The 17,464-nt window shown below is 35.1% G+C and overlaps 2 protein-coding genes and 1 pseudogene across 5 annotated transcripts; all 3 read left to right on the top strand.

Annotated features, from left to right (window-relative positions):
• The first annotated feature begins 208 nt into the window (after positions 1-208).
• On the top strand, positions 209-2,057 carry LOC147279624 (uncharacterized; annotated as a pseudogene).
• A 1,100-nt stretch (positions 2,058-3,157) lies between these two features.
• LOC147279623 (disease resistance protein RPV1-like) lies at positions 3,158-4,919 on the top strand. Its single transcript, XM_086249683.1, has 2 exons — positions 3,158-3,651; positions 4,102-4,919. The coding sequence occupies exons 1-2, from the start codon at positions 3,158-3,160 to the stop codon at positions 4,892-4,894; spliced, it is 1,287 nt and encodes a 428-aa protein (XP_086105809.1). The 3' UTR covers positions 4,895-4,919.
• Positions 4,920-9,738: 4,819 nt separating this feature from the next.
• Positions 9,739-16,971, top strand: LOC147279622 (disease resistance protein RPV1-like). 4 transcript variants are annotated; one of them, XM_086249677.1, is made up of 8 exons: positions 9,739-10,557; positions 10,988-12,083; positions 12,490-12,765; positions 12,877-13,785; positions 13,905-14,788; positions 14,910-15,087; positions 15,211-16,395; positions 16,509-16,971. In XM_086249677.1, exons 1-5 carry the CDS (start codon positions 10,061-10,063, stop codon positions 14,655-14,657), a joined length of 3,531 nt encoding a protein of 1,176 aa, XP_086105803.1. In that variant the 5' UTR covers positions 9,739-10,060; the 3' UTR covers positions 14,658-14,788; positions 14,910-15,087; positions 15,211-16,395; positions 16,509-16,971. The 4 variants fall into 4 exon arrangements, with proteins under 4 accessions (XP_086105803.1, XP_086105805.1, XP_086105806.1 ...); XM_086249679.1 differs by lacking the exon at positions 14,910-15,087 and having other exon boundaries at positions 16,216-16,395; XM_086249680.1 differs by lacking the exons at positions 15,211-16,395; positions 16,509-16,971 and having other exon boundaries at positions 13,372-13,785; positions 14,910-15,209.
• The last annotated feature ends 493 nt before the right edge of the window (positions 16,972-17,464 follow it).

The raw sequence follows: 17,464 nt of genomic DNA, 5'->3' as shown, positions 1-17,464 counted from the left end.
TTAGAAAATTATCATGCTCCAATCAAATGTGATCACAAATTTAGTAGAATTAGATTATTTTTTGATTGGTTTTTTCTAGTCAGGAAGTACAGTGAAGATTAAATGCTTCAGGAATGTGTTGTGATAGTATTATATACCTAACATAATTCAGTCAAAGCATTTAAATTATTCATAATTTCTTTAGTTTCAAATGCCTACAAATGGAAAGATGAATGATATCAACCAAATTGGATTGGATTTGGTTGGATTTTCATGAGGAAATCCATCATCGAATCCAATCACATCTGTTTTTGAAATCGATCAAACTGGATTTGATTGTATTGGATCAGTCAATTTAGGCGAATTGGATTCTCTTAGCCTATACAAGGCCTTGATTAAAGCGTAACTAAGAGGGTTGTCTAACAGATTGGATTTTAAACACCCCTAGGAGGCTAGGACAATGTCCCATACTATAAGCAGTGCTCTTATCTTGTAATGTATTCATAATTCCTCTTCTCTCTCACACACACACACACACACACACACACACACACACGTACTGCATACATAAGCACACACAAGCATGTATTGTTGGCTGTGGCGTTTTTCTTATAGAAATCTTGCTTCACATGGTATAGGGATGGACTTGAGCGGCAGAGGTGGCATTTTTCTCCCTGGAAATGATATTCCTGGGTGGTCACCTATGTCGACGAGGGTGACCAGGCTTAATTTCAAGTGCCTCAAATTGTTGGTTGTAATTTAGAAGCATTGACTGTGTGCATGGTTTATTCATGTTTACATGACCACGGATCTCTAAATTATATTTCCATTTATGTTATAAATCGTACGAAGCTCACTAGTTTTGTGGTCCAGCCAATGCGTCCCAACACAAAAATTTCCGAGGAAGTTATTTGGCAGGGACATTTATCTAACAAGTTCAATGTGAAAAGCAGAGACTTCGTTGAGGTTTATGTAGAAATTGGATCTGGTTACAGTGTGAAGAAAATAGGAGTCAATCTAGTATGGGACAAATTTATCAATGAAAACATGATTGAGTGTGAGTCTATCCCATATACTTATTTTGTTGGTGACGAGAACAACGAGGAGGATGATGATGCAGAAATCATGTCGAATAGTAGCCTTGTTGATGATCAGGTCGATGAGGCAGGACCATGCCATGACTCATCTGATCCCTGTATCATACAGAAGCACTACAGCTCATTATAATTGCACTGAAGGTCAGAATCACAAAAGCTGCAGGGAAACTAATCAATCATGCTAGGGTGAAGCAACAGAGATTAGAAAAAACGAAAAATAGAAAGAAAAAAAATGTGAAAAACCGAAATAGGTTGAACCATTCTTTTTGGTACCAGAAATTATCTACATTGCATAATTGAACTAGCATTTCTTGCCCTACTCTAATTCATGTCCCTTTCGTATGAAGTGTTCGAAAACGTATAATATTGCAGCTGATTTCAATATATGTACATGACCGTTATTGTTTAATTTTGCCTGTATTACTCAGCTCCAGAGGCATAAAACTTGACAGTTGACACCCACTACAGTCCTTTTGAGCAATGGTTGGGACTTTGACAAGGCATAAGATTGTGCAGAACATTGCTAATAATTATGCTGGGTTTGCAGGTTGTGGGGATGATAAGGCCATTTGGGGGGACTTTCACCATCTGTTAATTCTCTGTGAAGACTACTTTGTTTATCTGTGCATATATTGACAAGAAAGATTGGGTACCCTGCAACCGGAACTTCCTTTGGAAACTTCACCTTCCTCCCAAAAACAAGTGCTTCCTGTAGACTCTTGCTCATGGTAAGATCCTAACCAATTAGCAAGGAAGATTACTAATGGCAGTCATTGCCTTAGATGTTGCTTTGTTTAATTAATTTGGAATCTCTTGATCATCTTCAACGGATATCAAATCTTTTTCATTGTGTGGAATGCCCTGTTCAATCCTTCTGACTTTGCTCAGTCTCTTCCAATGCCTTTCTTTGACTGGATTTTTGTTAATATTAAAAGGAAAGACAACCTACAGGTTCAAAGGAGCTGAAGATCGAGAGCTCAGACTTGGGTGTGAAGGTATTTAATGGTGACTACCGCTGGAGCTACAATTCCTGTAGTTGATTCAGTTTATCTGTGTACGTTGATTTCTTATTGAATGAAGAATCCATTTATTGAAAAGAAAATAAATGGATGGATTTTCCTATAAAGGATACGAGGGGGACGCTCTGAACCCTTTAATTGCTCTCTATATCCCCTTGCATGCTGTTTTACATAAAGTTACCATTTTACACTTATTTATAATTTTATTATTTTTTAAGATTCAATTTTCTCTTCTTTTTTTTTTTTTTAATATATAAAAACACCTATTAAGAATGAAAAAAAATAAAAAATCGCATCAAACACCATCATTGTCTAGTGACTTTGTCGATGGTCCCCTTCCGTGCACCGCCGGCCACTCGCGATCTCTTTTTGTTTCTCTCTCTTTTTTCGATCTCTTTCTCTCTATTTCTTCGTCAATAGACTTCAGGGATGACGGCAACCTTGTTGGCCCCCAATTCAAGCAAAGTAGCAATATTACTAAAACATTTAAGCAATTGTATTTTCCTTGAAGTCTGCCAGTAATGCTCAGGGAATCAAATGATGATGCAATCATGTAAGTATTGAGCCATCCTTTGTACAGTTGTAGCAGAAAATATCTACATTGCATATAATTGAACTAGCCTAGCATTTCAGACGGTATATACTAGTTAAAGCACCTTTCATACCAAGTGAAATATATTCAATTTTTGCAGCTGATTGCAATATATGCATAGTTATATACAGGAGCTTAATTTCTTGGTCATCAATTTTGCCTGTAAATTTTGCCAATAGAAATATCATGGAATTAAGTATCGATAGTCACTTCAGCAAAACAGTTTAAGAAGATAATAAGGAATATATACAGATAAGATGGAACATCTTGATGCTCATCAAATTTGGATTTTTTATTATACAACCATTGACTATTTGACTTAGACCTAGACATAAACAGTAATTGCGTTGTTTATTCTAGCCAACTACTATGCCCAGGTGGCAAAGCTTAATTTAACTTTGTAGCCTAAGTTTTTTTGTTTTGGTCAATAATCGATTGTCTTCCTTCTTAGGACCACTGTGGTAGTGGCAATGGCTAGAAGGACAGCCCATGAGGCCTTCTCGTCATCCTCATCTTCCTCCTCAAAACATTGGATATACGACGTGTTCATGAGCTTAGGTGAAGATACACGCAAGGGCTTCACGGGCCATCTTTACATGGCATTAAAAGAAGTTGGAATCAACGCATTTATGGATGACAAAGAACTAAGAAGTCGGGAAGATCTGGTGGAGGCAATCCAAGGGTCGAGGATCTCTGTGATCGTCTTCTCAAGGAGGTATGCGGATTCCACTTGGTGTCTTGAGGAGCTGGTCAAGATCATGGAGTGTAGAACAATAGATAACCAAATGGTCTTGCCAATATTTTATGATGTTGACCCTTCAGATGTTAGGAAACAAAGTGGTACTTTTGCACAAGCATTTGAGAAACATAAAGATAAAGATGCACATAAAGTAGTGAGGTGGAAGGCTGCTCTTATGGAAGCTGCAAATCTGTCTGGTTGGGATCTTAGAAATACTGCGGATCGGTAATTATTACTAATTTCATTGACAATGATAAACTTACTTCTCTCACTACTTCTGCTATATATCCCTTTCATTTCTTTTTTTCTCTGTTTTTTTTTCTGTTTTTAAATCGCACTCGGTTTTTTATCAGACTAAATTCAAAATAGATCAATTTACAAGTTCAACTGGTGATTTTTGCATTGATTATACAAGTGTTATTCTCTGTACTCTGCAGCTGTATGTATATTCTGTACCTGTGCAAGTGTACATGTTTGGATGAGCTTAACAAACTTCTAATGGTTATTTGAAGAGTTTGATTTTTCGATATATGAGTAGTTATATATATTGAATTTTACTTCCTCATACAAATTAAGGAACTATTGTCATAATGAATAAGTTAATGATTCATCAATGTAATCTTGTAGTTACACAATATATGAATTCTCAGTTCTGCTTTTGAATTTAATCTTCAGGCATGAAGCGAAGTTTATCAGGAAAATTATTGACGAGATTACCAGACAATTGAACAACACAAACTTACACATAGCTGTCTACCCAATTGGAATGAATTCTCGGGTGCAAATTATGAGTAATTATATGAATGTTGGGTTAGATGATGTTCGCATGGTTGGAATCTCTGGGATTGGTGGAATAGGTAAAACAACGGTTGCTAAAGCTATTTATAACCAATTTTATCATAGCTTTGAAGGAAAAAGTTTCCTTGCAAACGTTAAGAAAACTGCACAGCAATCCAATGGAATGGTTAGTTTGCAAGAAAATCTTCTTTATGATATCTTACAACCAACAAAGATAAAAATAGGTGATGTTCATAAAGGCATGGATGTGATAACACAGAGACTTGGATGCAAAAGAGTACTTGTCATAATTGATGATGTAGATCAAGTTGATCAACTAAAAGCATTGGCTATAAATCGTGACTCGTTTGGTCCAGGAAGTAGAATTATTATAACAACAAGAAACGAACATTTGCTTGAGCAACTTGAAGTGGATGCAATATATTCATCTCCAGAAATGAATGAAGACGAGGCTCTTGAGCTCTTTAGTTGGCATGCCTTTGGAAATAGTTACCCTAATGAAGCATATTTTGAACTATCAAGAAATGTTGTTGCTTACTGCGGAGGTTTGCCACTGACTCTTGAAGTTTTAGGTTCTTTTCTGTTTAGAAGAAGCATGAGAGATTGGAAAAGTACATTGGAGAAATTAAAAAATGTTCCTCGTGTCGAAATTCACGAAAAGTTCAAATAAACTTTGATGGGTTGAATGATTATAATTCCTTTATCCCTTGTGAGTGCAGAAAGCATATATAATTCGGGTGATTTAGTTTAGGGTTCCCTAGGAAATCACATATAGGTTTTTAATTTCAAAACACTAAGGATGCAAGACCTTCTATCAGCTATCGTGCATTCTATTATAATAAAATAGATCAAAATGTTGAACCATTGTTCAAGATTTTGATATATATATATATATATATATACATGCTCCTTCTATTGAGGTATACCCTATTAGGGTCCACACGAGTTGTTTTGTGTCGATCCAAACCGTTCATTTTTTACATTTCCATTGATAGATCATCTTTGCAAAAAATTAGCCAAATCGGAAATCATTTGCCTATCTAACTTTGATCAAATAAATGGACGAACCAAATATTTTCGATGAAACCGTCCATTTGTTTTATTAAAATTAGATAGGCAAATGATTTCTGATTTGACTAATCTTTTGTAAGGATGATCTATCAATGAATATGTAAACAATGAACGGTTCGGATTGACACAGAACGACTCGTGTGGGCCCCAACAAGGTTATACCTCAACATAAATAAGTTGAGGTATATCGCAATAGAAGGAATCTGTATATATATATATATCTACATTTTTTATAAAAGGATTTTGATCTATATTATAATATGTACAAGAGAGCATTGTTTAATTATTTGAAAGGGTTTATTGAACTTATTATGATTTTCGCTCAAAAAAAAAAACTAACTAATTATGATTTAATAGGAGACTTAGAGTTCAGTCCATTTTATGAGTCTTTCTTAGACTAAGAACGGTAGTGATTTAGGGTTTTTAATTAAGTCCTTTTATTTTTTTTATTTGACGGCTTTATATTAGGTTTTAACTCCAAGATTTTGGGCTCGCCCAAAATCTCGGAGTTAAAACCTAACATGCAGCATCTACAAAGTCCACTCTACACCCTAGAAGGGAAAATACCCTTCAAATCAGGGAAGGACTTTATTATGAATTAAAAGGATTTTCTTATAAATTATTATGTTTTAAAATGATTTTTTTATAAATTTTAAAACACCCCCGGTTTCTATCTAAAAACTGTTTTTCTAAATGACCTAAGTCTAATTATCTCTTAAATTTATTGTCTTCAATCATGCCAATCAACCAAATGTCTAAAATTTAAGAATAAAATTAAATTTACATCTCGAGATATTTTAAATGTTTATACCTTTGGTGCATTTCAAATTATACTTAATGACATTTCAAGTCATACCCTAGAGTTTTTCAAGTTGTTGCTTGAGAATTTCATTTCGTATCTCAAGGTATTTTAAATATTTATATCCTTGGTGCATTTCAAATTGTACCTAGTGACATTCCAAGTCATTTTTTGACGCTTCCCAAGTCATACCCTAGAGTTTCTCAAGCCATTCCTTAGGGCATCCCAAGTCGTTCCTTGAGAATTTCAGTTCGTATCTCGAGGTATTTTAAATGTATATACCCTTGGTGCATGCATTTAAAATTATACCTAGTACCATTCAAAGTCATGTTTTGATGCTTCCCAAGTTATATCCTAGAGTTCCTCAAGTCATTCCTTAGGGCATCTCCAGTCGTTTTTTAGAGCATCCTAAGTTGTTCGTTGAAAATTTCAGTTCATAATTCAAAGGATTTTAAATTTTTATACCATTGATGCATTTCAAATTGTACCAAGTGACATTTCAAGTCATGTTTTGATGCTTCCTAAGTCATACCCTAGAGTTTCTCAAGTCGTTCCTTGAGAATTTCAGTTCGTACCTCGAGGTATTTTAAAGGTTTATACCTTTAGTGCATTTCAAATTTTACCTAATGACATTCCAAGTCAAGTTTTGATGCTTACAAAGTCAATACCTACGAGTTTCTCAAATCGTTCCTTAGGGCATCTCAAATCGTTCCTTAGGGTATTGCAAGTCGTTCCTTGAGGATTTCAGTTTGTCTTTCGAGGTATTTTAAATGTTTAGTCTCTTGGTGCATTTCAAATTGTATCTAGAGACATTTTAAATCATATTTTGACACTTCTTAAGTTATACCCTAAAGTTTCTCAAATCGTTGCTCAGAGCATCAATAGTCGTTCCGTAGGGCAAAAATGTGTATATATAAATATATATAAGGACACAATGCGCCGGAAAACTAGTTTCACCGGTGAAATGAGGGAGGAAGAGTGACAAGAAAAGGAGAGAGGTAGGGGCAAGGGTTTGGGTAATGGGAAGGTGAAACGTTGGAAATTGACTGACTATAGAGTTTTTAATTCACTAATTAAATTTTTTTATTTTTTCTTACAATAGAGGGAATTGGGATTTTAGTCTAATCCTAACTCATTATCAACCACTTAAGATTAACTCCAGGTGCAAAAAAAAAAAATTATATCATTATCAACCACTTGAGATTAACTCCAGGTGCAAAAAAAAAAAATATAGTTTTAATTCAAAGTTAACTATGTACTCATCCAATGAGGTGGTGATGGTACACCTTTTTATTTGGCCATTGGTGGTGGCACACCTTGGTGGTGGTGAGTATATAACTTGTTCTCCAACTTTTTGTTCCAGTTTTTTTTTTTCATAATTAATGTCATACATATTGAGAAAAAAAGTTGGGCTAATAGCCTAATACAATGGTGGAGCAATAAAATATATCCATGAGGCAGGGCCAGCAGGCACCTGATCTGATCCAATGCAAACAAAAATTTGAAAGAATAATTTTGTTCTGACCACGCTTTTCTACTTTTTTAACCACCATTTTTAAAAATTTCAAGTATATGAGTATATGTATATCCTTAAATAAAATAAATTATTTTATAAAAAAAAAACCCCACCCACTGTCATGGCCTGTGGCCTCTCTCTCTCTTTCTTTCTTTTTCTCACTTTCCTTCTCTTCCTAGCTCCCTCCCTCAATAATTATACATTTAATTTCATTTTTATATATGTGACACGGACTAATGGAGGAAGAGAGAGCAAAGGAAGATTCCACATATATGTGGCAGGCATAACCTTAGGCTTAGGCTACATAGTCAAAGCCGGCCACCTGGGCGTAGTCGCTGGCTAGAATTAACAACGTAACTAACTAATGTTTTATAATGTCTTAAGTCAATATATGGTTGTATAAAAATCCAAGTTTGATTTGTTCAAATGTTGACACCAATATACAACAACACTAGCTATATATGAAGCAGCCATCTGTAAAGAAGCCAATTAAGCTATCCGTATGCCTCCGATCAATCGGCACAAAAACTCCTTGTTTCTTACAGGCCGGATTTGTGGCATAATCGAAATTAAGTTTCTCTTTAGGTTTGTATCCCAACTGGGAAAAAAAATATTAGTCATGTATTGATTTGCTGGGAAAAAAAAAAGTAGTTATGGAATTCTGCTCATGTATATATTGGGAGAATGCTTAATGCCTCAATTCTTTTGAGTGTTTTTTAAGTTTTTATTTTATTTTGTAGAATTCAATGTATGAATGTCCCAACTTTGTTTTCTCAACTGTTATTTCTAACTTATGTTGCACTAATTCATTTGATATGGATTATATTTTTATTTCTTAGTTTTTATATTTATTTTTATAAAATTGAATATATAAATGTCATATAAGTTAAGAAAGATAGTTTAAAAAAAATATTAGGACAAATGGAAAAGTCTTATGGGGGATGTTTTGACTATATCTAGATATGAATAATATCATACGTGTGTTAGTCGTTAAAAACAAAGAGTTTCTTTTATTTTTTCTATGAGAAAAAAGTATGCTTGAATTACCAAACAACTTCTTGTGGATTTATAAGTTAAAAACGTTAAGACCAAAGACGAAAAAAAAAAAAAAAAAAACCTACTTCTGACGGAAAAAGAAAGGGAATATTATACAAGTGTAATAGTTTAGAGAACAAAATAACATTAATTCCTTATATAAAAATATAATATTTATTAGTCATGAACATTATAAATAGAGGTTGATATAATATATATATATATATAAAATATTAGGACAAATGGAAAAGTCTTATGGGGGATGTTTTGACTATATGTAGATATGAATAATATCATACGTACGTGTGTTAGTTGTTAAAAACAAAGAGTTTCTTTTATTTTTTCTATGAGAAAAAAGTATGCTTGAATTACCAAACAACTTCTTGTGGATTTATAAGTTAAAAACGTCAAGACCAAAGACAAAAAAAAAAAAAAAAAAAACACTTTTGACGGAAAAAAAAAAAGAGAGTATTATACAAGTGTAATAGTTTAGGGAGTAAAGTAACATTAATTCCTTATATAACAATATAATATTTATTAGTCATGAACATTATAAATAGAGGTTGATATTATATATATATATATATAGCCCCTTAAGATATGGGATCATACATTTAGGCTTATTTGTGGGATTCCTTATGAAGCCCATTCCACATTGTATTTCGATAATCTGAACCGCGCGTTTACTTTTTTTGGTCTTTATTAAAGGATCGTATTTGTAAAAAGTTAGGTTAATCGGAAATTATTTGACTGTTGATTAAATAATCACCATTTTAAGTGTTTATTGAAAATATTTTGTTTGTCTATGTATTTGATCAAAGTTTGATAGGTTAACGGTTTTTCGATTTGCTTAATTTTTTGTAAGGATGTTATTTGAATATAAACTTAAAAAATAAATGGTTCGAATTGTTGAAATACAATATGCAACAGGATCCACATTAAGATCCCAACCTGAATGACATGTGTAATTATAGGACGAAATTGAAATAATGTAAAAATTAAATTGAATGAAAATTTGAAATAAAATTCATTGATATTGCAAGAAATGCCCTGATACAGTTGAAGGGGACAAGTTAACCGACAGGGTCTTATCACTTGACAGAGATACAATTGAAGAGGAAGAAAAAATGCAAGAATATATTAAAGTATGGGAGCAGATAGATGAACATGCAGCATGTAATGCGCTTTGGGACCCTGATTAAAGGGATAATTGGCAGGCCACGCGTGGCTCCTATATATGTCAACACAAACAACAGTGACTTATTCTAACCAAAAGGGTCAACATTCTCTATATGCCATTATTCTTGTAGACTTGTAGTGCCATTATTCTTTGAAGTTGGAACTGTACATGTTTGTATGTGCTTTCAATTAATTGCCATTTTGCAGTACAGTTGAGGACCACTGCAGTAGTACCAATGGCTAGAAGGGAATCCCATGAAGCCTCATCTTCATCCTCAAAACGTTGGATGTACGACGTGTTCTTGAGCTTCAGAGGTGAAGACACACGCAACGACTTTACTGGCCACCTCTACATGGCATTAAAGGTTGCTGGAATCAATGCGTTTATCGATGACAATGAACTAAGAAGAGGAGAAAATATATCAGCGGAACTGATGCGGGCAATCCAAGGGTCGAGGATCTCCGTGATTGTCTTCTCAAGGAGGTATGCGGATTCCGGTTGGTGTCTTGAGGAGCTTGTGAAGATCATGGAGTGTAGAACAACAGTCAGGCAAATGGTTTTGCCAGTTTTCTATGATGTTGATCCTTCCGATGTAAGAAAACAGACAGGTTGTTTTGCGGACGCATTTCAGAAACATAAAGATAAAGATACAGATAAGGTAGTGAGGTGGAGAGCTGCTCTTGTTGAAGCTGCAAATTTGTCTGGCTGGGATCTTAGAAATACTGCCAATGGGTAATTACTAATCTCATTAATTGTACAATCAGTAACTTACTTCTCTAATTAAGTTCAATGGATGATTTTTGCACGGATAATAGTTAACTATAATGATATTTTCTGTTCCGGTTTTGAGATAATTTTACAAACTTACATTTTAGAAAGATTAATCTTTGAACCCGTAGCTCCCAAACCTTCTGGCTCAGCATGCAACATGTACATATGTAATGATTATATTAAGGTATTTAACAAACCTTTACTGGGACTTGAAGATTTTTATTTTTTAAATGTATGAGTAATTAAGTTGAATTTTACTTCCTCGTACAAATTAAGAAACAGTAGTCAAAAGGTGCTTGATCACTTTAGAAAATCTATTATTGTTATAATTTCATCAATTTAATCTTGTAGTTTATAATGATCGAACCTTAGCACTGCTTTTAATTGTCAGGCATGAAGCGAAGTTTATCAGAATAATTGTTGATGAGATTACTAGACATCTGAGCAGCACAAACTTATACATAGCCGTCTATCCAGTTGGAATAGATTCTCGAGTCCAAGATCTGACTGATTATTTAGGTATTGGATTAGATGATGTTCGCATGGTTGGAATTTTGGGAATGGGTGGAATTGGTAAAACAACGATTGCCAAAGTCATTTATAACCGATTTTGTCACAGCTTTGAAGGAAAATGTTTCCTTGAAAATGTTAGGGAAACTGCAAAGCATGACAATGGTATGGTTAGTTTACAAGAAAAGCTTCTTTCTGATATCTTACACCCAACAAAGATAGACGTACGAAACGTTTCTAGAGGGATCAGTCTGATAAGAGAAAGATTTGGAGGCAGAAGGGTACTTGTCATAATTGATGATGTAGATCAAAGGGACCAACTAAAAGACTTAGCTATAAACCATGACACGTTTGGTCCAGGAAGTAGAATTATAATAACAACAAGAGATGAACATTTGCTACTTGGAGTGGATAAAATATATGCGGCTCGAGAAATGAATGAAGAAGAAGCTCTCGAGCTCTTTAGTTGGCATGCCTTTAAAAATTATTGTCCTAATGAAGGATATTTTGAAATATCCAGAAGTATTGTTGCTTACTGTGGAGGTTTGCCATTGGCTCTTGAAGTTTTAGGTTCTTTTCTGTTGGGAAGATGCACTAGAGATTGGAAAAGCACATTGGATAAATTGAAAAAAATTCCTTGTGGAGATATTCAGAAAAAACTTGCAATAAGCTTTTATGGGCTGAATGATGACACAATGAGGGACATATTTCTTGATATATGTTGTTTCTTTATTGGAATGGATATAAGCTATGTCAAACAAATATTGGATGGTTGTGACTTTTTTCCAGATATAGGAATTACTGTCCTCCTTGAACGTTGCCTTGTAACTATTAGTGAAACAGACAAACTGATGATGCATGATTTGCTTCGAGACATGGGTAGAGAAATCGTCCGTGAAAGATCCCATAACAACCTTGGAAAATATAGTAGATTGTGGCATCATGGAGATGTAATCGATGTATTGACAGACAAATCAGTAAGTACTTTTCAATCAAATATATATTATGTTAAATGCAAGTGATACAGGTGAAGCATATGCATGCATCATGCATGCCACATCTAATTAAATTGTATGCCTTGCTTGGATAGCATGCAATCTAGTCAGTTTCATTTTCCATATCATTGTAGTGTTCTGTAGTTGCTTTGGATTAGGTCCAATAGTATCAAAGCAAGGGTCAATATATTATATATGCAAAATCGATCAAATTAAAACTACAATGCAAACCCATACAATTGGTACGTCTTAAGAAGGTATAAATGTTAAATACTGTTAAAGCTTGTGGTTCTTAATTTACATGCATTCATTACTCTGCTTGGTGTGTATAAATCATTGTTATAACCCTTTTTTCTTAATTAGTGCATGCCTTTTAATTTGTAAGCAGGGAACTGAAGCAATTGAAGGACTCACTCTAAATTTGCAAACAACTGATAAGGGTAGTTTCAGTACAGAAGCATTTTTAAATATGAAGCGATTGAGACTGCTCCAAGTCAACTACGTAGAGCTTACTGGAGACTACAAATATCTTTCCAAGAAGTTAAGATGGCTCTGCTGGCATGGATTTCCTCTAAAGTTCATACCAAACGACTTCAAACTACGAAACCTAGTTGCTATGGATATGCAGTATAGCAACCTTATACAAGTTTGGAAGGATTCCGAGGTACAATAACCTCAACCAAGGTTTAATTAATATATACAAAACATCTATATATCATGCACTCTTTTGCTTCTTCTTAGATTTTGATTCTTGTTTTCTTTTGGTTTTGTCTAGCAATTGCTTGAGAAGTTGAAGATTCTTAATCTCAGTCATTCCCATTACCTAAAAAGGTCACCGGACTTTTCAAAACTCCCAAATCTCGAGCAATTGATTCTCAAAGACTGTAAGAGTTTGTTTAAGGTTCACCAGTCCATTGGACATCTCAAAAGACTTGCTTTGGTAAATTTAAGAGACTGCAAAGTGCTTAAGGATCTTCCACAGAGTTTCTATAAATTGAAATCTATTGAAACTCTTGATCTTGCTGGCTGTTCAAAATTTGAAAAATTGGCTGAGGAGTTGGGGGAGATGGTATCATTGGAAACTCTTATTGCTAATAACACAGCCATAAGAAAAATACCATCTTCCATATTACAATTGAAGAAGCTGAAATATTTATCTCTTTGTGGCCTGAAACGGTCACCATCAAACTCGTCGCCCTCACTTTTCTGGTCGTTGCTATTGCCAAGAGCATATCGAAACTCCACTAATCTATCTCTTCCTTCCTTACAGGGCTTATACTTACGAGAATTATATCTTACGGATTGCAATTTAATTGATGTTCCTGAAGATCTTGGGAGTCTATATTTTTTAGAAGATTTAGATCTAGGAAGCAATAGTTTTCGTAGGCTTCCAAGCCTCAGTGGCCTTCCCAAGCTTGATGTGCTATGTTTGAATAATTGCACAAACCTTATTGAAATCCAAGATCTACCAACAAGTTTGACGATGCTGGAAGCCAGTGACTGCACTGCATTGGAAAGAATGCCAAATTTTTCAGAGATGTCGAATATGGTGAGATTGTTTCTATCTGATTGCCACAAACTCATTGAATGTCCAGGCTTGGATAAGTCGTTAAACTCCCTGACAGTGATTCGAATGGAAGGGTGCACCAATATGAGTGCTACTCTAAAGGAGAGCATCCTAAAGGTACGTACGTTCCCTTCTCTCTCTCTCTCTCTCTCTCTCTCTCTCTCTCTCTCTCTCTCTCTCTCTCTCTCTCCATGCATGTATTGATTATACAGTAAATCTTGCTCCACATGATATAGGGATGGACTGCTGGTGAAGTTGGTGGCATTTTTCTCCCTGGAAATGATATTCCTGGGTGGTTCACATATGTCAATGAGGGTTGCCATGTCCTCTTTGACGTGCCTGAAGTTATTGGTAGTAATTTAAAAGCGTTGACTGTCTGCATAGTTTATTCTTGTTCAGTACACAACAAAGACTTACATTTTATTCGGATTTATGTAATAAATCATACCAAGCTCACTAGTTTTGTCGTCCGGCCAGCATCTCCCTACGCAGACATTTCCGGTGAAGTTATTTGGCAGGGACACTTATCAAACAACATGTTCAATTTGGAAGGCGGAGACTTTGTTCTGGTTTATGTCGTAATTGGATCAGCTGGTTTCAACGTCAAGAAAACAGGGGTCAGTCTTGTATTGGACACAAGTCACACAATAATTATCAATGAAAATATGCCTCCGTGTGAGTCTATCCCCTATGCTGATTTTATTAGTAACGACGAGGCAGGACCAAGCCATGATTTTCTTAGTGATGATGATGATGGTGGTGATGATGGTGATGATGATGATGATGATGATGATGATAATGATGGTGATGGTGGTGATGATGGTGATGATGATGATGATGAGCATGATGATGATGATGATGGTGATGATGATGATGATGATTTTCCTAGTGACAATGATGATGATGAAGACCGACCTCCCAAAAGATTGAAGTCTGATCCTACCAATGAAAGTAATACAGATGAAAATTTGCCATCAAAAGAAAGCTGAAGTGTATATATATATAGAAGCACTAAAGCTCATTATAATTGCATTAATTAGAGCTCCAAATCACAAAAGCTGCAGGGAAACTGATGCAATCATGCAGTATGAGGCAACAGGGATTAGAAAAAGACAAAAAGGTGTGAAAAACTGAACTTGAGCCATTCTTTTTGGTAACAAGAAATATCTACCTTGCATAATTGAAATAGCATTCATTTCTGAGGCCATACTGATTCGTGACCCTTTATACACATTTTGCAGCTGATTTCAACATATATAGTGGAGATTTATTGTTCAATGTTGCCTGAGTAAATAGAGTTGCTGATGCAATCGCCAATTTTAGGCAAATAACTATTGCTTAGTTTTGGTGGTCAGTGTTTGATCCCACTTGCACAGCAGTGCTCTATGTTTAGGACTAGGCTTCTATGCCTAATTATAGGTTTGCTTGATTTTTTTTGTTCTTCTATTTACTTTGTCGATCTTGTGCTGGGTTTTCGCTTTATCTCCCCCTACTATACTGTTTTTTGGATTTTATTAATAAAATTTCCCTTGTATCATCAAGTGACTGCCCTGCATTGGAAAGAATGCCAAATTTTTCAGAAATGTCAAATATGATTAGATTGCATCTACGCGATTCTCTCAAACTCATTGAGTTTCAGGCCTGGCTTGGATAAGTCGTTAAACTCCATAAGATTAATTCAAATGGAAGGGTGCAGCAATATCACTGCTACACTTAAGGGGAGCATCCTAGAGGTTCTCTCTGTCTCTGTCTCTCTCTCTCTCTCTCTCTCTCTCTCTCTCTCTCTCTCTCTCTCTCTCTCTCTCTCACGCCCGCACACACACACACACACACACGTACTGCATACATAAGTACACACAAGCATGTATTGTTGGCTGTGGCGTTTTTCTTATAGAAATCTTGCTTCACATGGTATAGGGTGAGTCTGGGACAAATTTATCAATGATAACATGATTGAGTGTGAGTCTATCCCATATGTTTATTTTGTTGGTGATGAGAACAACGAGGAGGATGATGTGCAGAAATCATGTCGAATATATAGTAGCCTTGTTGATGATGAGGTCGATGAGGCAGAACCATGCCATGATTCATCTGATCCCTGTATCATACAGAAGCACTACAGCTCATTATAATTGCACTGAAGGTCAAAATCACAAAAGCTGCAGGGAAACTAATCAATCATGCTAGGGTGAAGCAACAAAGATTAGCAAAAACGAAAAATAGAAAGAAAAAAAATGTGAAAAACCGAACTAGGTTGAACCATTCCTTTTGGTACAAGAAATTATCTACATTGCAGAATTAAACTAGCATTTCTGGCCCTACTCTAATTCATGTCCCTTTCGTTTGAAGTGTTCGAGAACATATAATATTGCAGCTGATTTCAATATATGTACACGACCTTTATTGTTTAATTTTGCCTGTATTACTCAGCTCCAGAGGCATAAAACTTGACACCCACTACAGTCCTTATGAGCAATGCATGGTTGGGACTTTGACAAGGCATAAGATTGTGCATAACATTGCTAATATTTTATGCTGGGTTTGCAGGTTGTGGGGATGATAAGGCCGGCATTTGGGGGGACTTTCACCATCTGGTAATTCTCTGTGAAGACTAGTTTGTTTATCTGGGCATTGACAAGAAAAATTGGGTACCCTGGAACCGGAACTTCCTTTGGAAACTTCACCTTCCTCCCAAGAACAAGTGCTTCCTGTAGACTCTTGCTCATGGTAAGATCCTAACCCATTAGCAAGGAAGATTACTAATGGCAGTCATTGTCTTAGCTGTTGCTTTGTTTTGGAATCTCTTGATCATCTTCAACGGATGTCAAATCTTTTGGCAGGGACATTTATTAAACATTAACTTCAATTTGGAAGCTGGCGACCAAGTTGAGATTTCTCATTTCTGTAAGTTTTGAATCTAATTTCAGGGTGACGAAAACAGGGGTCAGTCTAGTATGGGACAAATTCTTCAATTATGAACGTGGGATTATCTCTCAGTCTATCCCTTGTAATGATTTTCGTATTGAAGACGACAATAAGTTATAAATCAAGTGGATAAAGGCCTTGTTGATAATGATGTAGAGAAAAACTTCAGTGTTGTGTAGGACCCCTACTACAGTTTTTATCACAGGTGAATTCAGAGAAGTTGAACTGTGCGTTCAAGAGTTGACATCATAGAGCGACTCACTTAATTTTGTTGGTTTATACAATTGATTTTCTGCTTGTTAAACTTTTAATCCCAAGAGCAATGACAGTGTGTTTTGAGACATTTCTTTGTAAAGTTCTCAATTTTGTTGGGTTTGTAAGTTTTTGTCTATTAACTACATAATCTGTAATTTTCAACCATGACTTGTAATATGTCAAGTTTAGTTGAATACATAATGGTTGATCATGAGATCGATTGAAGAGAGAAATTTCAAACACATAACTTAATTTGACACAAATCATGGTTTTATAATCTTAACTATATATTTGTTAGGTCTCCTTTCTACAATCAGTTGTACAAAAAATTAGATAAATTAAAAATTAGTGGGTCATCTAACATTAAATAAATACACGAATACAATATTTTCAATAGAAACATTGAATTAGTGATGCTGATATTCAAATAGTTTATCCAGCACTGGACTTAAGGGAAGACGGAAACCTTGTCGTCCCCCAATTCAAAAAAGCAACAATATTACTAAAACTTCTAAACAATTGTATTTTTCTTAAAGTCTGCCAAATGCTCCAACCTGCCCTGCATCAGAATACATGATGTACACATGTTACAAACACGATATATGGAATACCCAAT

The sequence above is a fragment of the Dryas octopetala genome, chromosome 7 (assembly GCF_963921425.1).
Source record: "Dryas octopetala chromosome 7, drDryOcto1.1, whole genome shotgun sequence".
Taxonomy (NCBI): Eukaryota; Viridiplantae; Streptophyta; class Magnoliopsida; order Rosales; family Rosaceae; genus Dryas; species Dryas octopetala.
This window is presented reverse-complemented; position numbering and strand designations above follow the sequence as displayed.

Coding starts and splice junctions, on each gene's coding strand:
- LOC147279622 (XM_086249679.1), top strand. CDS start 10,061: ATGGCTAGAAGGGAATCCCATGAAGCCTCATCTTCATCCTCAAAACGT. Junction 12,084..12,489: donor ATGTATTGACAGACAAATCA/GTAAGTACTTTT, acceptor ATTTGTAAGCAG/GGAACTGAAGCAATTGAAGG. Junction 13,786..13,904: donor TAAAGGAGAGCATCCTAAAG/GTACGTACGTTC, acceptor CACATGATATAG/GGATGGACTGCTGGTGAAGT.
- LOC147279623 (XM_086249683.1), top strand. CDS start 3,158: ATGGCTAGAAGGACAGCCCATGAGGCCTTCTCGTCATCCTCATCTTCC. Junction 3,652..4,101: donor CTTAGAAATACTGCGGATCG/GTAATTATTACT, acceptor TTTAATCTTCAG/GCATGAAGCGAAGTTTATCA.